The sequence below is a fragment of the Cetorhinus maximus genome, chromosome 7, assembly GCF_964194155.1.
Source record: "Cetorhinus maximus chromosome 7, sCetMax3.hap1.1, whole genome shotgun sequence".
NCBI classification, from domain to species: domain Eukaryota; kingdom Metazoa; phylum Chordata; class Chondrichthyes; order Lamniformes; family Cetorhinidae; genus Cetorhinus; species Cetorhinus maximus.
In genome coordinates, this window is record NC_135885.1 from 742802 (window position 1) to 768827 (window position 26026).

At 52.8% G+C, this 26026-nt stretch overlaps 1 protein-coding gene across 1 annotated transcript in view; it reads right to left on the reverse strand.

Annotated features, from left to right (window-relative positions):
- Positions 1-26026, reverse strand: part of LOC144682523 (tripartite motif-containing protein 2-like) — a 73953-nt gene that overhangs the window by 13416 nt on the left and 34511 nt on the right. Inside the window, exon 8 of the mRNA XM_078544915.1 lies at positions 18979-19159. Coding sequence (XP_078401041.1) covers positions 18979-19159 — 181 coding nt within the window. The remainder of the gene's footprint in view (positions 1-18978; positions 19160-26026) is intronic.

The window sequence follows — 26026 nt, forward strand, 5'->3', positions numbered from 1 at the left end:
ACCGACCTGTCAATGGCCAATTGAGGCCATTGACAAAGTAATTAATGGACCTGCCCGTCCAACCTTAAGGTTAACGGGCAGGCCGGGAGCCCTGGCAGGAAGTAGAAAAAGCATCAAACCTGATCCACGGGCGGGATGAGGTTTCATGTGGGTTTTAAAAATGTAATAAAAGTGTAATCAAAGTGATGGACATGTCCCAACTCATGTGACGTGTCCCCATGAGGGAACATGTCAGGGAAATATTTTTTTCTGTTTTGAGCATTTTTTAGTGTGAAGCCGATGTCCCTGAGGCAGCGCTTAGCCTCCGGGAGATCAGTGTGTGCGTATGTGTGAAAGAGCAGACCCCCAGATAGGGGAATCTCCCCCCTCCCACCTCCCCTGCCCGCACAGGGAGCGCATAGCGATTACTGATGGACATCACGTAAAATGGTGGCACAGCCCCACTCAGAGACGTGTCCGCTCCTGAACTTCCCCCCCAGTGTCTGCCCTATGTTTCTATGTTTTTGGAGAGGTGACTAAAACAGTGGGCAGGGGAACGTTTATGGTTGTCATTGAATCATAGAATTGTTACAGAACAGGAGGCCATTCAGCCCATTGTGTCCATACCAGCTCGGCAAGAGCAATTCAGCTGGTGTCGCTCACCCTCCTTTTCTCCAGAGCCCTGCAAGTATTTCCATTTCAGATAGCGCTCTGATTCTCTTCTGAAACCCTCGATTGACCCTGTCTCCCCCACACTCTCAGACAGTACATTCCAGACCCTAACCACTCGATTGACCCTGTCTCCCCCACACTCTCAGACAGTGCATTCCAGATCCTAACCACTCGATTGACCCTGTCTCCCCCACACTCTCAGACAGTGCATTCCAGATCCTAACCACTCGATTGACCCTGTCTCCCCCACACTCTCAGACAGTGCATTCCAGATCCTAACCACTCGATTGACCCTGTCTCCACCATATTCTCAGACAGTGCATTCCAGACCCTAACCACTCGATTGACCCTGTCTCCCCCACACTCTCAGACAGTGCATTCCAGATCCTAACCACTCGATTGACCCTGTCTCCACCACATTCTCAGACAGTGCATTTCAGACCCTAACCACTCGATTGACCCTGTCTCCACCACATTCTCAGACAGTGCATTCCAGACCCTAACCACTCAATTGACCCTGTCTCCCCCACACTCTCAGACAGTGCATCCCAGACCCTAACCACTTGATTGACGCTGTCTCCCCCACACTCTCAGACAGTGCATTCCAGACCCTAACCACTCGATTGACCCTGTCTCCCCCACACTCTCAGACAGTACATTCCAGACCCTAACCACTCGATTGACCCTGTCTCCCCCACACTCTCAGACAGTGCATTCCAGACCCTAACCACTCGATTGATCCTGTCTCCCCCACACTCTCAGACAGTGTTCCAGACCCTAACTACTCGATTGACCCTGTCTCCCCCATACTCTCAGACAGTGTGTTCCAGACCCTAACCACTCGATTGACCCTGTCTCCCCCACACTCTCAGACAGTGCATTCCAGATCCTAACCACTCGATTGACCCTGTCTCCACCACATTCTCAGACAGTGCATTCCAGATCCTAAACACTCGATTGACCCTGTCTCCCCCACACTCTCAGACAGTACATTCCAGACCCTAACCACTCGATTGACCCTGTCTCCCCCACACTCTGTCAGTGCATTCCAGACCCTAACCACTCGATTGACCCTGTCTCCCCCACGCTCTCAGACAGTGCATTCCAGACCCTAACCACTCAATTGACCCTGTCTCCCCCACACTCTGTCAGTGCATTCCAGACCCTAACCACTCGATTGACCCTGTCTCCCCCACACTCTCAGGCAGTGCATTCCAGACCCTAATCACTTGATATGTGATAAAGTTTCTCCTCATGTCTCCATTGCTCCTTTTGCTAATTCCCTGAAATCTGTGCCCTCTGCTTCTCGATCCTTCCACCAATGGAAACAGCTTCTCCCTCTCTACTCTGTCCAGTCCCCCAATGATTTTGAACACCTCTATCAAATCTTCTCTCAGCCTTCTCCTCTCCAAGGAAAACAATCCCAACTTCTCTAATCCATCTTCATAACTGAAGTCCCTCATCCCTGGAAAGATTCTCGTGAATCTTCTCTGCAGTTTCTCCAATACCTTCACATCCTTCCTAAAGTGCGGCACTCGAGACTGGACACAATACTCCGGCTGAGGCCGAGGTCGTTTCTAACAAGCTCAACATAACCTCCCAGCTCTTGTTTCCTGTGCCCCTATTAATAAAGCCCAGGATACTGTCTGATTTATTCAATCTGCCCTGCCACCTAAAACAATAGAGACAGAAAGTACTGGAAATACTTAGCGGCTCTGACACAATCAGTGAAGAAAGAAATAGATTTAATGGGCAGAATTTTGCCCTTGGCGGGTGGGCAGCCGATCGCCGAAACAGAGCCCGCCGCCATTTTGAGTGGGTGGGCCAATTAAGCCCCCCCCAGCGGGCTGCCCGATGGGAAGCGCGATGTGGTTCCTGTGTGGGGTGGGGGGAGGGAATCCCCAACTGTCAGAGTCCGCACGAGAGAGCGCTCTGCTCCCTGAGACTAGCTGTTGCTTCAGGGAGATTAGTGACAGGGTAAAAAAACTCTACAAATAGAAAAATAAAAACATTATTAACATGTCCCCCTCATGTGACAATGTCACACAAAATGGGACATGGTAATAAGAAACACTGAAACTTTATTAAAGTTTTTAAACACGAACATGAAACCTCATCCCCGAGGGCTGCTAACGTTGTCCCATTATTAAAAAAGGGAGGAAGGGGCAGACCAGGAAATTACAGGCCAGTCAGTCTAACCTCGATAGTGGGGAAGTTACTAGAAAGAATTCTGAGGGACAGAATATATCTGCACTTGGAGAGACATGGATTAATCAGGGTTAGTCAGCATGGATTTGTTAAGGGAAGGTCGAGTTTGACAAATTTGATCGAATTTTTTGAGGAGATAACCAGGAGTGTTGATGAGGGTAATGCATTTGATGTGGTCTACATGGACTTTAGGAAGGCTTTTGATAAGGTCCCTCATGGCAGACTGGTCAAGAAAGTAAAAGCCCATGGAATCCAAGGCAAAGTGGCACGTTGGATCCAAAATTGGCTGAGAGGCAGGAAGCAGAGGGTGATGGTAGAGGGATGTTTCTGTGACTGAAAGTCTGTTTCCAGTGGGGTTCCACAGGGCTCGGTGCTGGGGCCCTTGCTGTTTGTGGTGTACATAAATGATATGGACTTAAATGTAGGGGGTATGATCAAGAAGTTTGTTGATGACACGAAAATTGGTAGAGTGGTAAATAGTGAGGAGGATAGCTGTAAACTGCAGGAGGATATCAATGGACTGGTCAGGTGGGTAGAGCAGTGGCACATGGAATTCAACCCAGAAAAGTGTGCGGTAATGCACTTGGGGAGGGCTAACAAGACAAGGGATTACAGTATGAATGGTAGGACCCTGCAAAGTACTGAAGATCAGAGGGACCTTGGTGTGCATATCCACAGATCCCTGAAGGTAGCAGGGCAGGTAGATAAGGTGGATTTGAACCCAGGTCCCAGAGCGTTACCCTGGGTTTCTGGATTACTAGCCCAGTGACAATGGCCGGGATTTTCCGTGCCTACCAGCGTCGGGCGTGTTTGGTGGTGTGAGTGGACAATGTAGCGAGAAGGCCAAAAATCGGTTTCATGACAGTGTGAAACTAGCTGCTATTGTCCACTCAGCCCACCAATGACAGGCTGCATTCCCCACCATCGGACATTGGGAACCTCACTGGAATACATCAGCATATCATTATCAGACCAGCTCCCCGGAATCATCCCTCCCGCAGGATTGTCCGTCCACATTGGCGGGAAAACACTCCAACGTGTTTCACAACAGCAAATATAAGGCGTGCACCGGGTGAGCTGCATTTCCCTCGGGACTTCTGTTTGCCGACCTTCGGGCAGCACTCGCAGTCTCAGCGCCAGGATTCACAGACAAAACCACAGCACTTTTAGGGGGGTCACGGGCAGGTCTCTACCCACCAGGCCAGCTGAAAGGCAGGGGAGGCTTTTCAAAGGCTACAGGGTGAGGGCTTGGCCTGGGGAAAGGGGAGAATGGCCTCAGGCAAGGGAAGAGGCTGCAGGGCGAGGGCTGTACTGGGGGCGGAGGGTATCCCAGGGTGTGTTTGGGGGGCACATGTTGATCTGTGCAAGTGGCCTCAAGAGGGTGAGGGCTGAGGAGGCAGTCTCCAGAGGAGATGAGGCCAGATGGAGATGTGAGGGTGTGTGTGAGAGAGTGAGTGGTGATGTCCCTTGAGCTGGCAGTGAGTGAGATGCCAGTGAATGTGAGACGGGCTTGAGTGTGTGAGTTTAGAGTGAAAAGGTGGTTACCTTACCCTGGAGGCACAGATGAGATGATTCACCCTCTTTCTGCATTGGATGGCCAACCTCTTCTGTGCAGCATTGGCACTGACCACCACTGCCATCGCCTACCAAACCAGAGGGGTAATGTAACTGCCCCTCCTGCGGCCAGAGCAGGGAAACAGGACATCACACCGGAGCCTCCGCAGCGTCCAAAGGGCGCATGAGGCCTGTAGTCTTCATGCCTTTCAGGGCGAGGTTTCCTTTACTGCAGCCCTGGGCTGGGAGCACTGAGCGTGGCTGTACTTTAAACGTGCTGCCTGGCGTGATGAAGCGGTGAGGTGATGGCGAGGTGATGGCGAGGTGATGGTGATGGCGAGGTGATGGCGAGGTGATGGTGATGGCGAGGTGATGGCGACGTGATGGTGATGGCGAGGTGATGGCGAGGTGATGGTGATGGTGAGGCGATGGCGAGGTGATGGCGAGGTGATGGCGAGGTGATGGCGAGGTGATGGCGAGGTGATGGCGAGGTGATGGCGAGGTGATGGTGATGGTGAGGCGATGGCGAGGTGATGGCGATGTGATGGTGAGGTGATGGTGATGGTGAGGCGATGGCGAGGTGATGGCGAGGTGATGGTGATGGTGAGGCGATGGCGAGGTGATGGCGAGGTGATGGTGATGGTGAGGTGATGGCGAGGTGATGGCGAGGTGATGGCGAGGTGATGGCGAGGTGATGACGAGGTGATGGCGAGGTGATGGCGAGGTGATGGCGAGGTGATGGTGATGGCGAGGTGATGGTGATGGCGAGGTGATGGCGAGGTGATGGCGAGGTGATGGCGAGGTGATGGCGAGGTGATGGTGATGGCGAGGTGATGGCGAGGTGATGGCGAGGTGATGGCGAGGTGATGGCGAGGTGATGGTGATGGCGAGGTGATGGCGAGGTGATGGCGAGGTGATGGTGAGGTGATGGCGAGGTGATGGCGAGGTGATGGCGAGGTGATGGCGAGGTGATGGTGATGGCGAGGTGATGGTGATGGCGAGGTGATGGTGATGGCGAGGTGATGGCGAGGTGATGGTGATGGCGAGGTGATGGTGATGGCGAGGTGATGGTGATGGCGAGGTGTTGGCCAGGTGATGGCGAGGTGATGGCGAGGTGATGGTGATGGTGATGGCGAGGTGATGGTGATGGCAAGGTGATGGCGAGGTGATGGCGAGGTGATGGCGAGGTGATGGCGAGGTGATGGTGATGGCGAGGTGATGGTGATGGCGAGGTGATGGAGGTGATGGCGAGGTGATGGTGATGGTGAGGCGATGGCGAGGTGATGGTGATGGCGAGGTGATGGAGGTGATGGCGAGGTGATGGTGATGGCGAAGTGATGGCGAGGTGATGGCGAGGTGATGGCGAGGTGATGGTGATGGCGAGGTGATGGCGAGGTGATGGCGAGGTGATGGCGAGGTGATGGCGAGGTGATGGCGAGGTGATGGCGAGGTGATGGTGATGGCGAGGTGATGGTGATGGCGAGGCGATGGCGAGGTGATGGTGATGGTGAGGCGATGGCGAGGTGATGGCGAGGTGATGGCAAGGTGATGGCGAGGTGATGGCGAGGTGATGGCGAGGTGATGGCGAGGTGATGGCGAGGTGATGGTGATGGTGAGGCGATGGCGAGGTGATGGCGAGGTGATGGTGATGGTGAGGCGATGGCGAGGTGATGGCGAGGTGATGGCGAGGTGATGGTGAGGTGATGGCGAGGTGATGGTGATGGTGAGGCGATGGCGAGGTGATGGCGAGGTGATGGTGATGGTGAGGCGATGGCGAGGTGATGGCGAGGTGATGGCAAGGTGATGGCGAGGTGATGGCGAGGTGATGGTGATGGTGAGGCGATGGCGAGGTGATGGCGAGGTGATGGTGATGGTGAGGCGATGGCGAGGTGATGGCGAGGTGATGGTGATGGTGAGGCGATGGCGAGGTGATGGCGAGGTGATGGCGAGGTGATGGCGAGGTGATGGCGAGGTGATGGCGAGGTGATGGTGATGGCGAGGTGATGGCGAGGTGATGGCGAGGTGATGGCGAGGTGATGGCGAGGTGATGGTGATGGCGAGGTGATGGCGAGGTGATGGCGAGGTGATGGTGATGGCGAGGTGATGGCGAGGTGATGGCGAGGTGATGGCGAGATGATGGTGATGGCGAGGTGATGGTGATGGCGAGGTGATGGTGATGGCGAGGTGATGGTGATGGCGAGGTGATGGCGAGGTGATGGTGATGGCGAGGTGATGGTGATGGCGAGGTGATGGTGATGGCGAGGTGTTGGCCAGGTGATGGCGAGGTGATGGCGAGGTGATGGTGATGGTGATGGCGAGGTGATGGTGATGGCAAGGTGATGGCGAGGTGATGGCGAGGTGATGGCGAGGTGATGGCGAGGTGATGGTGATGGCGAGGTGATGGTGATGGCGAGGTGATGGAGGTGATGGCGAGGTGATGGTGATGGTGAGGCGATGGCAAGGTGATGGTGATGGCGAGGTGATGGAGGTGATGGCGAGGTGATGGTGATGGTGAGGCGATGGCGAGGTGATGGTGATGGCGAGGTGATGGCGAGGTGATGGCGAGGTGATGGCGAGGTGATGGCGAGGTGATGGTGATGGCGAGGTGATGGCGAGGTGATGGCGAGGTGATGGCGAAGTGATGGCGAAGTGATGGCGAGGTGATGGTGATGGCGAGGTGATGGTGATGGCGAGGTGATGGTGATGGCGAGGTGATGGCGAGGTGATGGCGAGGTGATGGTGATGGTGAGGCGATGGCGAGGTGATGGCGAGGTGCTGGCGAGGTGATGGCGAGGTGATGGCGAGGTGATGGCGAGGTGATGGTGATGGTGAGGCGATGGAGAGGTGATGGCGAGGTGATGGTGAGAATATGGCGAGGTGATGGCGAGGTGATGGTGATGGTGAGGCGATGGCGAGGTGATGGCGAGGTGATGGCGAGGTGATGGCGAGGTGATGGTGATGGCGAGGTGATGGCGAGGTGATGGCGAGGTGATGGCGAGGTGATGGCGAGGTGATGGCGAGGTGATGGTGATGGCGAGGTGATGGCGAGGTGATGGCGAGGTGATGGCGAGGTGATGGTGATGGCGAGGTGATGGTGATGGCGAGGTGATGGTGATGGCGAGGTGATGGCGAGGTGATGGCGAGGTGATGGTGATGGCGAGGTGATGGTGATGGCGAGGTGTTGGCCAGGTGATGGCGAGGTGATGGCGAGGTGATGGCGAGGTGATGGTGATGGCGAGGTGATGGTGATGGCGAGGTGATGGAGGTGATGGCGAGGTGATGGTGATGGTGAGGCGATGGCGAGGTGATGGTGATGGCGAGGTGATGGAGGTGATGGCGAGGTGATGGTGATGGTGAGGCGATGGCGAGGTGATGGTGATGGCGAGGTGATGGCGAGGTGATGGCGAGGTGATGGCGAGGTGATGGCGAGGTGATGGCGATGGCGAGGTGATGGTGATGGCGAGATGATGGCGAGGTGATGGCGAGGTGATGGCGAGGTGATGGTGATGGCGAGGTGATGGCGAGGTGATGGCGAGGTGATGGCGAGGTGATGGTGATGGCGAGGTAATGGTGATGGCGAGGTGATGGTGATGGCGAGGTGATGGTGATGGCGAGGTGATGGTGATGGCGAGGTGATGGTGATGGCGAGGTGATGGTGATGGCGAGGTGATGGTGATGGCGAGGTGTTGGCCAGGTGATGGCGAGGTGATGGCGAGGTGATGACGAGGTGATGGTGATGGCGAGGTGATGGAGGTGATGGCGAGGTGATGGTGATGGTGAGGCGATGGCGAGATGATGGTGAAGGCGAGGTGATGGAGGTGATGGCGAGGTGATGGTGATGGTGAGGCGATGGCGAGGTGATGGTGATGGCGAGGTGATGGCGAGGTGATGGCGAGGTGATGGCGAGGTGATGGCGAGGTGATGGTGATGGCGAGGTGATGGCGAGGTGATGGCGAGGTGATGGCGAGGTGATGGTGATGGCGAGGTGATGGTGATGGCGAGGTGATGGCGAGGTGATGGCGAGGTGATGGTGATGGCGAGGTGATGGCGAGGTGATGGCGAGGTGATGGTGATGGCGAGGTGATGGCGAGGTGATGGCGAGGTGATGGTGATGGCGAGGTGATGGTGATGGCGAGGTGATGGCGAGGTGATGGCGAGGTGATGGCGAGGTGATGGTGATGGCGAGGTGATGGTGATGGCGAGGTGATGGTGATGGCGAGGTGATGGTGATGGCGAGGTGTTGGCCAGGTGATGGCGAGGTGATGGCGAGGTGATGGTGATGGTGATGGCGAGGTGATGGTGATGGCGAGGTGATGGCGAGGTGATGGCGAGGTGATGGTGATGGTGATGGCGAGGTGATGGCGAGGTGATGGCGAGGTGATGGTGATGGCGAGGTGATGGTGAGGTGATGGCGAGGTGATGGTGATGGTGAGGTGATGGTGAGGTGATGATGATGGTGAGGTGATGGTGATGGTGTGGTGATGGCGAGGTGATGGAGGTGATGGCGAGGTGATGGTGATGGCGAGGTGTTGGCAAGGTGATGGCGAGGTGATGGCGAGGTGATGGCGAGGTGATGGCGAGGTGATGGCGAGGTGATGGTGATGGCGAGGTGTTGGCGAGGTGATGGCGAGGTGATGGCGAGGTGATGGCGAGGTGATGGTGATGGCGAGGTGTTGGCAAGGTGATGGCGAGGTGATGGCGAGGTGTTGGCGAGGTGATGGCGAGGTGATGGCGAGGTGATGGCGAGGTGATGGCGAGGTGATGGTGGGGTGATGGCGGGGTGATGGTGATCGCATGGTGATGGCGAGGTGATGGCGAGGTGATGGTGATGGCGAGGTGTTGGCCAGGTGATGGCGAGGTGATGGCGATGGCGAGGTGATGGCGAGGTGATGGTGATGGCGAGGTGATGGTGATGGTGATGGCGAGGTGATGGTAATGGTGATGGTGATGGCGAGGTGATGGTGATCGTGATGGCGAGGTGATGGCGAGGTGATGGCGAGGTGATGGCAAGGTGATGGTGATGGCGAGGTGATGGTGATGGTGATGGTGAGGTGATGGTGATGGTGATGGCGAGGTGATGGCGAGGTGATGGCGAGGTGATGGCGAGGTAATGGCGAGGTGATGGTGATGGTGATGGCGAGGTGATGGTGATGGCGAGATGATGGCGAGGTGATGGCGAGGTGATGGCGAGGTGATGGTGATGGCGAGGTGATGGTGAGGTGAGGTGATGGTGAGGTGATGGAGGTGATGGCGAGTTGATGGTGATGGTGAGGTGATGGAGGTGATGGCGAGGTGATGGTGATGGCGAGGTGATGGAGGTGATGGCGAGGTGATGGTGATGGCGAGGTGATGGCGAGGTGATGGTGATGGCGAGGTGTTGGCCAGGTGATGGCGAGGTGATGGTGAGGTGATGGCGAGGTGATGATGAGGTGATGGTGAGGTGATGGTGATGGCGAGGTGATGGCGAGGTGATGGCAGGGTGTTGGCGAGGTGATGGCGAGGTGATGACGAGGTGATGGCGAGGTGATGGCGAGGTGATGGTGATGACGAGGTGATGGCGATGGCGAAGTGATGGCGAGGTGATGGCGAGGTGATGGTGATGGCGAGGTGATGGCGAGGTGATGGCGAGGTGTTGGCAAGGTGATGGCGAGATGATGGCGAGGTGATGGCTAGGTGATGGCGAGGTGATGGCGAGGTGATGGCGAGGCGTTGGCGAGGTGATGGCGAGGTGATGGTGAGGTGATGGCGAGGTGATGGCGAGGTGATGGCGATGACGAGGTAATGGCGATGGCGAAGTGATGGCGAGGTGATGGCGAGGTGATGGTGAGGTGATGGTGAGGTGATGGCGATGGCGAAGTGATGGCGAGGTGATGGCGAGGTGATGGCGAGGTGATGGTGAGGTGATGGTGAGGTGATGGTGATGGTGTGGTGATGGTGTGGTGATGGCGAGGTGATGGTGAGGTGATGGTGAGGTGATGGTGTGGTAATGGTGTGGTGATGGTGAGGTGATGGTGTGGTGATGGCGAGGTGATGGCGAGGTGATGGCGAGGTGATGGCGAGGTGATGGCGAGGTGATGGGAGGTGATGGCGAGGTGATGGTGATGGCGAGGTGATGGCGAGGTGATGGCGAGGTGATGGTGATGGCGAGGTAATGGCGAGGTGATGGCGAGGTGATGGTGATGGTGAGGTGATGGCGAGGTGATGGCGAGGTGATGGCGAGGTGATGGCGAGGTGATGGCGAGGTGATGGCGAGGTGATGGTGATGGTGAGGTGATGGTGAGGTGATGGCGAGGTGATGGCGAGGTGATGGTGATGGCGAGGTGATGGCGAGGTGATGGCGAGGTGATGGTGATGGTGATGGTGATGGCGAGGTGATGGTGATCGTGATGGCGAGGTGATGGCGAGGTGATGGCGAGGTGTTGGCAAGGTGATGGCGAGATGATGGCGAGGTGATGGCGAGGTGATGGCGAGGTGATGGCGAGGTGATGGCGAGGTGATGGCGAGGCGTTGGCGAGGTGATGGCGAGGTGATGGTGAGGTGATGGCGAGGTGATGGCGAGGTGATGGCGATGACGAGGTAATGGCGATGGCGAAGTGATGGCGAGGTGATGGCGAGGTGATGGTGAGGTGATGGTGAGGTGATGGCGATGGCGAAGTGATGGCGAGGTGATGGCGAGGTGATGGCGAGGTGATGGTGAGGTGATGGTGAGGTGATGGTGATGGTGTGGTGATGGTGTGGTGATGGCGAGGTGATGGTGAGGTGATGGCGAGGTGATGGTGTGGTAATGGTGTGGTGATGGCGAGGTGATGGTGTGGTGATGGCGAGGTGATGGCGAGGTGATGGCGAGGTGATGGCGAGGTGATGGCGAGGTGATGGGAGGTGATGGCGAGGTGATGGTGATGGCGAGGTGATGGCGAGGTGATGGTGATGGCGAGGTGATGGCGAGGTGATGGCGAGGTGATGGTGATGGTGAGGTGATGGCGAGGTGATGGCGAGGTGATGGCGAGGTGATGGCGAGGTGATGGCGAGGTGATGGTGATGGTGAGGTGATGGTGAGGTGATGGCGAGGTGATGGCGAGGTGATGGTGATGGCGAGGTGATGGCGAGGTGATGGCGAGGTGATGGTGATGGTGAGGTGATGGCGAGGTGATGGCGAGGTGATGGCGAGGTGATGGCGAGGTGATGGTGATGGCGAGGTGATGGCGAGGTGATGGCGATGGCGAGGTGATGGCGAGGTGATGGCGATGGCGAGGTGATGGCGAGGTGATGGCGAGGTGATGGCGAGGTGATGGCGAGGTGATGGCGAGGTGATGGCGAGGTGATGGTGATGGCGAGGTGATGGCGAGGTGATGGCGAGGCGATGGCGATGGCGAGGTGATGGCGAGGTGATGGTGAGGTGATGGCGAGGTGATGGTGAGGTGATGGCGAGGTGATGGCGAGGTGATGGCGAGGTGATGGTGAGGTGATGGTGATGGCGAGGTGATGGCGAGGTGATGGCGAGGTGATGGCGAGGTGATGGCGAGGTGATGGCGAGGTGATGGTGATGGCGAGGTGTTGGCGAGGTGATGGCGAGGTGATGGCGAGGTGATGGCGAGGTGCTGGTGATGGCGAGGTGTTGGCAAGGTGATGGCGAGGTGTTGGCGAGGTGATGGCGAGGTGATGGCGAGGTGATGGCGAGGTGATGGCGAGGTGATGGTGATGGCGAGGTGATGGTGAGGTGATGGCGGGGTGATGGTGATGGCGAGGTGATGGCGAGGTGATGGTGATGGCGAGGTGATGGCGAGTTGATGGTGAGGTGATGGCGAGGTGATGGCGAGGTGATGGCGAGGTGATGGTGATGGCGAGGTGTTGGCGAGGTGATGGCGAGGTGATGGCGAGGTGATGGCGAGGTGATGGTGATGGCGAGGTGTTGGCAAGGTGATGGCGAGGTGATGGCGAGGTGTTGGCGAGGTGATGGCGAGGTGATGGTGATGGCGAGGTGTTGGCGAGGTGATGGCGAGGTGATGGCGAGGTGATGGTGATGGCGAGGTGTTGGCAAGGTGATGGCGAGGTGATGGCGAGGTGATGGCGAGGTGATGGCGAGGTGATGGCGAGGTGATGGTGATGGCGAGGTGATGGTGAGGTGATGGCGGGGTGATGGTGATGGCGAGGTGATGGCGAGGTGATGGTGATGGCGAGGTGTTGGCCAGGTGATGGCGAGGTGATGGTGATGGCGAGGTGATGGCGAGGTGATGGTGATGGCGAGGTGATGGCGAGGTGATGGCGAGGTGATGGTGATGACGAGGTGATGGCGATGGCGAGGTGATGGCGAGGTGATGGTGATGGCGAGGTGATGGCGAGGTGATGGCGAGGTGTTGGCAAGGTGATGGCGAGGTGATGGCGAGGTGATGGCGAGGTGATGGCGAGGTGATGGTGATGACGAGGTGATGGCGATGGCGAAGCGATGGCGAGGTGATGGCGAGTTGATGGTGATGGCGAGGTGTTGGCGAGGTGATGGCGAGGCGTTGGCGAGGTGATGGCGAGGTGATGGTGAGGTGATGGCGAGGTGATGGCGAGGTGATGGTGATGACGAGGTGATGGCAATGGCGAAGTGATGGCGAGGTGATGGTGAGGTGATGGTGAGGTGATGGCGAGGTGATGGTGATGGCGAGGTGATGGTGAGGTGATGGCGGGGTGATGGTGATGGCGAGGTGATGGCGAGGTGATGGCGAGGTGATGGTGATGGCGAGGTGTTGGCCAGGTGATGGCGAGGTGATGGTGATGGCGAGGTGATGGCGAGGTGATGGTGAGGTGATGGCGAGGTGATGGTGATGGCGAGGTGATGGCGAGGTGATGGCGGGGTGTTGGCGAGGTGATGGCGAGGTGATGGCGAGGTGATGGCGAGGTGATGGCGAGGTGATGGCGAGGTGATGGCGAGGTGATGGTGATGACGAGGTGATGGCGATGGCGAAGTGATGGCGAGGTGATGGCGAGGTGATGGTGATGGCGAGGTGATGGCGAGGTGTTGGCGAGGTGATGGCGAGGTGATGGCGAGGTGATGGCGAGGTGATGGCGAGGTGATGGTGATGACGAGGTGATGGCGATGGCGAAGTGATGGCGAGGTGATGGCGAGGTGATGGTGATGGTGATGGCGAGGTGTTGGCGAGGTGATGGCGAGGCGTTGGCGAGGTGATGGCGAGGTGATGGTGAGGTGATGGCGAGGTGATGGCGAGGTGATGGTGATGACAAGGTGATGGTGATGGCGAAGTGATGGCGAGGTGATGGCGAGGTGATGGTGAGGTGATGGCGATGGCGAAGTGATGGCGAGGTGATGGCGAGGTGATGGTGAGGTGATGGTGAGGTGATGGTGAGGTGATGGTGATGGTGAGGTGATGGTGTGGTGATGGTGTGGTGATGGCGAGGTGATGGTGAGGTGAGGTGATGGTGAGGTGATGGTGTGGTAATGGTGAGGTGATGGTGTGGTGATGGCGAGGTGATGGCGAGGTGATGGCGAGGTGGTGGCGAGGTGATGGCGAGGTGATGGTGATGGCGAGGTGATGGCGAGGTGATGGCGAGGTGATGGTGATGGTGAGGTGATGGCGAGGTGATGGCGAGGTGATGGTGATGGCGAGGTGATGGCGAGGTGATGGCGAGGTGATGGCGAGGTGATGGTGATGGTGAGGTGATGGCGAGGTGATGGCGAGGTGATGGCGAGGTGATGGTGATGGCGAGGTGATGGCGAGGTGATGGCGAGGTGATGGTGATGGTGAGGTGATGGCGAGGTGATGGCGAGGTGATGGCGAGGTGATGGTGATGGCGAGGTGATGGCGAGGTGATGGTGATGGCGAGGTGATGGCGAGGCGATGGCGAGGTGATGGCGAGGTGATGGCGAGGTGATGGCGATGGCGAGGTGATGGCAAGGTGATGGCGAGGTGATGGCGAGGTGATGGCGAGGCGATGGCGAGGTGATGGCGAGGTGATGGCGAGGTGATGGCGATGGCGAGGTGATGGCAAGGTGATGGCGAGGTGATGGCGAGGTGATGGCGAGGTGATGGTGAGGTGATGGCGAGGTGATGGCGAGGTGATGGTGAGGTGATGGCGAGGTGATGGCGAGGCGATGGCGATGGCGAGGTGATGGCGAGGTGATGGCGAGGTGATGGTGAGGTGATGGCGAGGTGATGGTGAGGTGATGGCGAGGTGATGGCGAGGTGATGGCGAGGTGATGGCGAGGTGATGGTGAGGTGATGGCGAGGTGATTGTGATGGCGAGGTGATGGTGAGGTGATGGCGAGGTGATGGTGAGGTGATGGCGAGGTGATGGTGATGGTGAGGTGATGGCGAGGTGATGGTGATGGCAAGGTGATGGCGAGGTGATGGTGAGGTGATGGCGAGGTGATGGTGATGGTGAGGTGATGGCGAGGTGATGGTGAGGTGATGGCGAGGTGATGGTGATGGTGAGGTGATGGCGAGGTGATGGTGAGGTGATGGTGTGGTGATGGTGAGGTGATGGCGAGGTGATGGTGAGGTGATGGTGAGGTGATGGTGAGGTGATGGTGAGGTGATGGTGAGGTGATGGCGAGGTGATGGTGAGGTGATGGCGAGGTGATGGTGAGGTGATGGCGAGGTGATGGTGATGGTGAGGTGATGGCGAGGTGATGGTGAGGTGGTGGTGTGGTGATGGTGAGGTGATGGCGAGGTGATGGTGAGGTGATGGTGTGGTGATGGTTAAGTGATGGTGAGGTGATGGCGAGGTGATGGTGATGGTGAGGTGATGGCGAGGTGATGGTGAGGTGATGGTGAGGTGATGGTGTGGTGATGGTTAAGTGATGGTGAGGTGATGGCGAGGTGATGGTGATGGTGAGGTGATGGCGAGGTGATGGTGAGGTGATGGTGAGGTGATGGCGAGGTGATGGTGAGGTGATGGTGTGGTGATGGTTAAGTGATGGTGAGGTGATGGCGAGGTGATGGTGATGGTGAGGTGATGGCGAGGTGATGGTGATGGTGAGGTGATGGTGAGGTGATGGTGAGGTGATGGTGAGGTGATGGTGATGGTGAGGTGATGGCGAGGTGATGGTGATGGTGAGGTGATGGTGAGGTGATGGTGAGGTGATGGCGAGGTGATGGTGATGGTGAGGTGATGGTGAGGTGATGGTGAGGTGATGGTGAGGTGATGGTGTGGTGATGGTGAGGTGATGGTGAGGTGATGGTGATGGTGATGGTGATGGCGAGGTGATGGCGAGGTGATGGCGAGGTGATGGTGAGGTGATGGCGAGGTGATGGCGAGGTGATGGTGAGGTGATGGCGAGGTGATGGTGAGGTTGGTGAATTGGAGCCCGCCCACCATGGAAACGTCGTGTGTCCCGGGAATGCATAATTAACACGGTGGGTTTGGGACGATACAGTGTGAAAAGCCGACAGGTAAAACATCATTTTACCCATTGTTACCGCACTTAACACAAACCGGGGACAATTCCACCCAGCACCACAATGTCACCGATCCTGCTTATCAGATTAGCTGATGAGCATTTCCTATCGATCTTAACAAGGAAATTTCAACCAGGGAAAGGAGAACATTTATTGGAATAATAAGAAGGTAAGCACAGGATGGGCTAGAGACATTAATTAAAATTTAACCACTTTAATCATTCATTAATTAAATACTATAAAGAGAGTAGGACAGGTGATGTGTCAAGGCTGCAGCATGTGGGAGCTCCTGGATAACAATGTGATCCAGGGAAAACACGTCTGCAAGAAGTGTTTACAGCTCGAGGAACTTCAGCTCAGAGTCATTGAGCTGGAGGCTGAGCTGCAGACACTGCAACACATCAGGGAGGGGGAAAGTTACCTGGACACTTTGTACCAGGAGGCAGTCACACTCTTTAGGATAGGGTCTTCTGATTTGGTCAGTGATCAGGGTCAGGAGGGTGTGACTGTGAGTGAAGCAGGTATGAGGGCAAAGAAGGTGGAAAGGGAGGGGCCTCAGCCTTTGTGATTGTCCAATAGGTTTGAGGTTCTTGCAGCCTGCATGGAAGAAAGTCAGGGATACACAGTGGATGAGTAAACTGACCATGACACCATGGTACAGGAAGCCATTCAAGCGAGGGGAGTTCATAGGAATGTAGTAGTAGCTGGGGACAGTATAGTCAGGGGGATAGACACAGCTCTCTGCAGCCGAGAGCGGGAGTCCAGATGGCTGTGTTGCCTGCCCAGTGCTAGGGTTCAGGACATTTGCTCTGGGCTGGAGAGGAATTTGCAGTGGGAGGGGGACGATCCAGCGATCATGGTCCATGTAGGCACCAATAACATAGGTGGAATGAGGAACGAGGTTCTGCTGAGGGAGAATGAGCAGTCAGGGGCTAAATTAAAAAGCAGAACCTCAAAGGCAATAATCTCTGGATTACTACCTGAGCCACAAGAATATTGAGGAACTGAAAGAAATTCGCATTAGCAAGAAGCACAACTGGAGAAACTAATCAGATTGAAAGTCAATAAATCCTCTGAACCTAAAATAATGATAAAAGCAAAAAACTGCGGATGCTGGAAATCCAAAACAAAATCAGAAACAGAAATACCTGGAAAAACTCAGCAGGTCTGGCAGCATCGGCGGAGAAGAAATCAGTTAACGTTTCGAGTCCTCATGACCCTTCAACAGAACTAAGTAAAAATAGGAAAGGGGTGAAATATAAGCTGGTTTGGGGGTGGGGGTGGTTTGTTGGGACAAGCAGCCAGTGATAGGTGGAGATAACCAAAAGATGTCACAGACAAAAGAACAAAGAGGTGTTGAAGGTGGTGATATCTCTGAATATCTCTGGTGGTGAATCCTCTGAACCTGATGATCTACATCCCAGAGTGTTGAATGAGGTGGCTGTAGAGATAGTAGATGCATTGGTGGTTATCTTTCAAAATTCTATAGATTTTGGAATGGTTCCTGCAGATTGGAAGGTGGCAAATGTAACCCCACTGTTTAAGGAGAGAGAGAGAGAAAATGGAGAACTACAGACCTGTTAGCTTGACGTCAGCAGGAGGGAAACTGCTAGAATCTATAATAAAGGATGTGATAACAGGACACTTGGAAAAGATTGGTGAGATTGGGCAGTCAACATGGATTTATGAAAGGGAAATCATGTTTGACAAACTTGTTGGAGTTATTTTGAGGATGTTACTTGTAGCATAGATAAAGGAGAACCAGTGGATGTGGTGTATTTGGATTTTTAGGAGGCTTTTGATAAGGTCCCACACAGGAGGTTAGTAAACAAAATTAGAGCACATGGGATAGGAGTAAGATACTGGTATGGATTGAGAATTAGTTAACAGACAGAAAGCAGAGTAGGAATAAATGGGCCATTCTCAGTTTGGCAGGCTGTGACTAATGGGGTGCTGCAAGGATCAGTACTTGGGCCCCAGCTATTCAGAATCTACATCAATGATGTGGATGTGGGGATTAAATGCATTATTTCCAAGTTTGCGGTTGACATAGAACTAGGTGGGAATCTGAGTTAAGAGGATGCAAAGAGGCTTCAAGGGAATTTAGACAGGCTGAGTGAGTGAGCAAGAACATGGGATATGGAATCTAATGTGGATAAGCGTGAAGTTATCCACTTTGATATGAGCACAGAGATGCAGAGTATTTCTTAAATGGTGAGAGATTGAGAAGCATTGATGTCCAAATGGACCTTGGTGTTCATGTTCATGAGTCACTAAAAGCTAACATGCAGGTGCAGCAAACAACTAGGAAGGCAAATAGTATGTTGGTCTTTATTGCAAGGGGATTTGAGTACAGGAGCAAAGATGTCTTGCTGCAGTTGTATAAAACATTGGTGAGACCGCACCTGGAATATTATGTACAGTTTTGTCCTCTTTATCTAAGGAAGGGTGTACTTGCCATAGAGGGAGTGCAGTGGAAGTTCACCAGACTGATTGCTGGGATGGCGGGATTGTTTTATGAGGAGAGATTGAGGAAACTGGGTCTGTATTCTCCAGGGTTTAGAAGAATGAGAGGTGATCTCAATGAAACTTACAAAATTCTTACAGGGCTCTGCAGGGTGGGTGTGGATAGGGTGTCTCCCCCAGGCTGGAGGTGGGGTCTAGAACCAGGGGACACACCAAATGCTGGAAAGTGGGATTAAGCTGGGGGGCTCATTTTTCAGCTGGTACAGACAAGATGGGCCAAGTGACCTCTTTCTGTGCCATAAACTTTCTGTGATTCTATGACTGAGATGAGGAGGAATTTCTTTACACAGAGGGTGGTGAGTCTTTGTCATTCTCTTCCCAGGGGGCTGTGGAGAGGCTCAATCATATTTAAAGCAGAGATTGATGGATTTCTAAATATTAAAGACATCAAGCTATATGGGGGTAGCACTGGAAAATGGTGTTGAGATGGATGATCAGCCATGATCATAATGAATGATGGAGCAGGCTCGAGGGGCCAAATGGCCTCTTCCTGCTCCTATTTCCTATGTTCCTATGGCACCAGAAGGAATGACAGGATTGGTCGGGAGTAAGAAGGAAATGCAGGATCTAAGTGACACATCATGCACATTAGTGATAGAGCAATGCAGAGAAGGAGATGATTGGCTGTGTTTATTACCATCCAGTATACCTGCAAACTGTCTGTCTGCAGTACCACGCAGCCCAAACCGAGTCACCAGCTTCCCATTGGACTGGAAGATGAAGACACAGCAAGCCTTGTTATCCACCACTATCAGGTGGCCATTCCGATCGACAGCGACTCCCTTTGGACCCAGGAGCTTCCCAGCGCCAATCTTACCCTGTGGAGAGAGAGAGAGAGGGAGAGCATGTCAGAGAGGGACACTGGGTGGGGGGGGAGAGAGAGAGAGAGAGAGAGAGGGAGAGAGAGAGGGGGAGAATGTCAGAGAGGGACACTGGGGGGGGGGAGAGAGAGAGGGGGAGAGAGAGAGGGTGAGAGAGAGAGGGGGAGAGAGAGAGGGAGAGAGAGAGAGGGGGAGCATGTCAGAGAGGGACACTGTGGGGGGAGAGAGAGAGAGGGGGAGAGAGAGAGGGTGAGAGAGAGAGGGTGAGAGAGAGAGGGGGAGAGAGAGAGGGGGAGAGAGAGAGAGGGGGAGAGAGAGAGAGGGACACAGCAGGGGTGGAGGGAGAGAGAGAGAGGGGGAGAGAGAGAGGGTGAGAGAGAGAGGGGGAGAGAGAGAGGGGGAGAGAGAGAGGGGGAGAGAGAGAGAGGGGGAGCATGTCAGAGAGGGACACTGTGGGGGGAGAGAGAGGGGTGAGGACGGAGGGAGGGTGTAAAGAGAAGGGGTGGAAAAGGGGTGTGGAGTGGGGTTGGGGGGGAGAGAGGGGTGAGAGAGAGAGACAGAGGTGGGGATGAGAGATAGATGGGGAGAGAGAGCGAGAGGGAGAGAGAGATGGGGAGAGAAAATCAGAGAGGAGGAGGGAGAAACAGGTGTAGAAAATATGTGAGAAACCTAGTTAAAAATATAAATCTAGGCAATAAAAAGGAAGAATGTAGTTAAACTAAACCTTGGTCCTTAAAATAGCTGAGACTTTGAAGAGTTTTTTTAATCTGTCTTCACCATAGAAAACAGAAAAAGCATCTTGAGAATGGGAGGCTTAAAAGGGAGGGAGGAACTTAAAACAATCACAATCACTGGAGAAAAATTACTGGGAAAATGAATGGGTCTAAAGGCTGATAAACCTCCAGGACCTAGTGGCCTGCATCCTCCAGTCTTAAAGCAAGTGGCTGCAGAGATAGTGGATGCATTGCATGTAATCTTCCAAAACTCCCTAGATCCTGGAAAGATCCCAGTGGATTGGAAAATAGTGAATGTAACACATCTATTCACAAAAGGTGGGAGCACAAGAAATAGGAGCAGGAGGAGAGCATTCGGCCCATCGAGCCTGCTCCGCCATTCAATACCATCACGGCTGATCTTGGGTTCAACTCCATTATCCCACTCACTCCCCGTAACCCTTAATTCCCCAAGATACCAAAAATCTGTCTATCCCAGCCTTAAATATACTCAACAATGAAGCATCCACAACCCTCTGGGGTAGAGAATTCCAAAGATTCACAACCCGAAAGGCTGTTTCTATATTTCTGGTCAGTTTACTCTCTTATTCTATTTTTCCCTTTTTATCAATGTTTTGGCCCTTTGCTGGTTTCTAAAACTCTCCCAATTCTCAGACTTGCTACTGTTTTGTTGCAACATTTTAAGTCTCTTCCTTTAATCTGATACTAACCTTAACTTCCTGAGTGAACCACGAATGGGTCCTTCTCATCGAGTGTTTTTCAGTGGAATATATTTTTGTTGAACATTTTGAACTTTTTATTTTAATGTTTCCCACTATTCATTTACAACCACATCTTTTAGTCTATTTACCCAATTAACCTGAGCCTGCTCTCCCCTTTGCCCATGTAATTGGCTTTGCTTAAGTTGAAGATTCTTGGTTGTGATTGCAGTGTGTCACTTTCAAACTTAACATGAGATTGAATGATATTATGATCACTATTTCCCAGTGTATCTTTCACTATGACATTATTAATTAAACCTGCTGCACTACACACACTAGATTGGAAATAGCTTTATTACTAGTCGGTTCCACAATGTATTGGTCCAAGCACAGTCACAAAAACATTCTACAAACTCATTTTCTAACCCATTCTTGCCAATTTGATTGGTCCAGTCTATATGTAGATTAAAGTCCCCTACAATTATTGCATTTTCTTTGTTACAAGCTCCAATAACTTTTTGTTTAATGCTCTGTCTGACAGTATAACTACTGTTCGGGGGCCTGTAAACTCCTCCACCAGTGTTTTATGACTCTTCTTATTCCTAATTTTCACCCATGCTGATTCTACTTCATGACCTTCAGAGGCCCGATCCTTTCTCACTAATGTCCCTATGTCATCCTTTACTATCAGGGCCACCCCCTCATCCTTTGCCATTCTGCCTGTCTTTTGGAAATATTGTTTACCCTGGAATACTTATTTCCCAACCTCGATCACCTTGTAACCATGTCTCTGTAATGGTGATTAGATCAAAACCATTTATCTCTATTTGTGCCACTAGACCATCTCTCTTACTGCAGATGTTTCGTGCATTCAGATAAAGAACTTTTAATTTCATTTTTTACTTCTAGTCCCTGCAATGACCTCATTCACTAATGTGCAATTTTTGTTAAACTCCCTGTCCCTCCCTGTCCCTCTCTGCTTCTCTTTAGCCACATCACTATACTGTTCCGATATCTCAACCTTTCCCTTTGGATTTCGAATTCTCCCTTCACCAGAACCCTTCCCCCCCTACCCCCTGACACTAACACACCCTCACCCCATCCCTGGACACCACCGCACCCCCATCACACCCTCCCCCCACCCCCTGACACCCCCACCCCACCCCTATTAGTTTAAAGCCCAGTCCACAGCCCCAGTGATACCATTGGCCGGGACACTGGTCCCAGCCCAGTTCAGATGGAGCCCATCCCAAAAGAATAGCTCAATCTTCCCTCAGTACTGATGCCAGTGTCCTATGAATCAAATCCCCTTCTTCCCACAGCACTCTGAGTCTTGTGTTTAATTCCCTAATCTGCTTGACCCTATGCTAATTGGTGCATGGATCAGGTAACGATCCAGATTTCATCACCTTTGATGTTCTGCATTTTGATTTGGATCCAAACTCCTCAAACCCTCTGAGCTGAACCTCATTCCTGGTTCTCCCTATGTCATTGGTTCACACGCAGACCACGACCACTAGTACCTCCCCTCCCCTCCCACTCCACGTTCCCCTCCCCTCCCCTCCAGCCATGACCACTAGTACCTCCCCTCCCCTCCCACTCCACGTTCCCCTCCAGCTGAGAGGAGATGTCCTTAACCCTGGCACCAGTCAGGCCACAGAAACTATTGGCCAGTCAGCTTAACATCTCTCATTGGGAAATTGCTAGAGGCCGTTACTAAGGAAGTAATACCAGGACATTTAGAAAGTCAGAATACAATCAGTCAATGCGGTTTTGTGAAAGGGAAATCATGTTTAACAAATTTATTCAAGTTGTTTTGGATGCTGTGGAGGCTCCGGTGTGATGTCCTGTATCCCCTGTATCTGGCTGTAGGAGGGGCAGTTACATTACCCCTCTGGTTTGGGAGGCAGTGGCAGTGGTGGTCAGTGCCAATGCTGCACAGAAGAGGTTGGCCATCCAATGTGGAAAGAGGATGAATGATCTCATCTGTGCAGCCAGGGTAAGGCAACCATCTCATCCTCTAAACTCACACACTCACAAACCCATCACACATTCACTGGCATCTCACTCACTGCCAGCTCAAGGGACATCACCACTCACTCTCTCACACACACCCTCACATCTCCATCTGGCCTCATCTCCTCTGGAGGCTGCCTCCACAGCCCTCACCCTCTTGAGGCCACTTGCACAGATCAACATGTGCCCCACACACACACCCTGGGATACCCTCCGCCCCCAGTACAGCCCTCGCCCTGCAGCCTCTTCCCTTGCCTGAGGCCATTCTCCCCTTTCCCCAGGCCAAGCCCTCACCCTGTAGCCTTTGAAAAGCCTCCCCTGCCTTTCAGCTGGCCTGGTGGGTAGAGACCTGCCCGTGACCCCCCTAAAAGTGCTGTGGTTTTGTCTGTGAATCCTGGCGCTGAGACTGCGAGTGCTGCCTGAAGGTCGGCAAACAGAAGTCCCGAGTGAAATGCAGCTCACCCGGTGCACGCCTTATATTTGCTGTTGTGAAACACGTTGGAGTGTTTTCCCGCCAATGTGGACGGACAATCCCGCGGGAGGGATGATTCCGGGGAACTGGTCTGATAATGATATGCTGATGTATTCCAGTGAGGTTCCCAATGTCCGATGGTGGGGAATTAAACACCATCATCGACAGGCTGAGCGGACGATCGCAAACTGGTTTCACACCGTCATGAAACCAATTGCGCCATATTATCTGCTGATGCCACCAAACACGCCCAATGCCAGCGGGCATGGAAAATACCAGCCCACATTAACAGCTTGGGTGAAGGAATGGACTGTATTGTAGCCAAATTTGCTAACGTTATAAGGTTAGGTTGAAAAGCAAGCTATGAATTGGACATAAAGAGCGTGCAAAGGGATATAGACAGGTTAAATAAGTGGGCAGAAATTTGGCAGATGGAGTTTATGTGATAAAATGTGAACTTGTCCACTTTGGTGGGAAGAATTTAAAAGCCGGGCGTTATTTAAATAGGCCAGATGCAGAATGCTGCAATACAGAGGGATCTGGGTGTCCCCATCCATGGCTCATATGCAAGTATAGCAAGTAACCGGGAAGGTAAGCGGAATGGTGACCTGTGACCTTGTTCCAGATGTACAGAGCATTGGTAAAGGCACATCTGGAATACTGTGTCCTGTTTTCAGCTCCTTATTTGGGGAATCTTTCAGCTGAAAGATGGAGAAAATTTCTCCAATCGGACAGTTGTGAATCTTTGGAATTCTCTACCCCAGAGGGTTGTGGGTGCTCCATCACTGAATACATTTAAGGCTGGGATAGATGGAGTTTGGTATCTCAGGGAATTAAGCGATATGGGTATTAATTTGTATATCAATTGTAGTTAACTATATGGAGGGGAAAGACATTAATTGGGTTGTTACTTGAGCACATATAAAGAGGCAATTACTGACACTGTGGTGAGTTAGGAAGTATATGCTAGTAATGTTTCACTCTGGGAATAAATCTAAATTGAATTAAATGTCTCTGGTTTCATCCTTCACCAACTGGCTATCTGGAGTTTAACAATGTGGAGCGGGCAGGAAAGTGGGGCTGAAACCAAAGATCAGCCATGATCATATTTGAATTGTGCAGTGAGCTCGATGGGCTGAATGGCCTACTCCTACTCCTTTCTCTTATGTTCATATGCATTGGAGGCTGTAGAGAGAAGGTTCACCTGGCTGATTCCTGCGATGAAGGGGTTTATCTTATGAGGAAAGGTTCAGCCTGTACCCATTGGTGTTTAGAAGAATGAGAGGTGATCTTATTGAAACACATAAGATTCTGAGGGGATTTGACAGGGTAGATGCTGAGAGGATGTTTCCCCTCGTGAGGGGAATATAGAACGAGGGGACAGTTTCAAAATAAGGGGACTCCCATTTAAGATGGAGATGAGGAAGAATTTCTTCTGTAATATGGACAGAAAAGCTTGAAATGATGATGTACCTGATTAATTTTCAGCTCCTTGTTATGACATAAAAATAAATAAGAATAAAAAAAGTATTATCTAAATGGTAAGAGATTGCAGAGCTCTGAGATTCAGAGGGATCTGGGTGTCCTAGTATATGAATCAGAAAAGGTTAGTATACAGGTACAGCGGGTAATTAGGAAAACTAATAGAATGTTATCATTTATTGTGAGGGGAATTGAATACAAAAGTAGGGAGGTTATGCTTCAGTTGTACAGGGCACTGGTGAGACCACATCTGGAGTATTGTGCACAGTACTGGTCTCCTTATTTAAGGAAAGATGTAAATGCATTGGAAGCAGTTCAGAGAAGGTTTACTAGAATAATACCAGGAATGGGCGGGTTGTCTTATAAGGAGAGGTTGGACAGGTTAAGCTTGTATCCACTGGAGTTTAGAAGAGTAAGAGGTGACTTAATTGAAACCTTTAAGATCCTGAGGGGTCTTGACAGGGTGGATGTGGAGAGGATGTTTCCTCTTGTGGGAGAATCTAGAACTAGGGGTCACTGTTTAAAAATAAGGGGTCACCCATTTAAGACAGAGATGAGGAGAGTTTTTTTCTCAGAGGGTTGTGAGTCTTTGGAACTCTCTTCCTGAAAAGGCGGTGGAAGCAGAGTCTTTGAATATTTTTAAGGCAGAGCTGGATAGATTCTTGACTAACAAGGGGGTGAAAGGTTATCGGGGGTAGGTAGGTATGTGGGGTTGAGGTTACATTCAGATCAGCCATGATCTTATTGAATGGCAGAGCAGATTCACGGGGCTGAATGGCCTCACTCCTGCTCCGAATTCATATGTCTGAATGACATAGATACCCTGACACAGTGGGATTGAGTCAAATTAGCCATTATTGAGTTTGCTACCTTGACCTTTGTGGAACACAAGAGTTAAGTGAGGGAAAAGTAGTGATGGTCAGTTCCCCTGTGTGAACAAGCACTTAAACAGAAATGCATTTCCACAGGCAGGATATAGGCAATAAAATGAGCAAAAAGCCTGTAATTATAGGGAGTCAGGAGGCAACATTTTTTCACTCAGTGGGTCGTGAGTCTTTGGAACTGTCTTCCTGAAAAGGCGGTGGGAGCAGAGTATTTAACCATTAAATTGTCTCTGATTTATCACCAAACCTCATCCAAGGCTGGGATGAAATGCCCGTTATGAAATAAAACAAAAATAAATATCTGGGGACAGCATTTTTATCCGTTGTATTTTCCGGTGATTGATTGTGATGCATGGACATTTTTTTGCAGCTTTTTAGACGATTATTTCAGCTTTTTCAGGCCTGCGTCTCCCTGAGACAGCAGCCTGCCTTCAGTGAGTTCTCTCGCAGTGCTCACCCACGCCCGCGGAGATGTCATCACCCACCCTCTTCCCCCTCTCCCACCCCAGCAGCGCTGAGCTTTTCAGTGCACCGTTAATTGGCCAGCCAGCGTCAAATCGTGTTCGGGGGCTCTT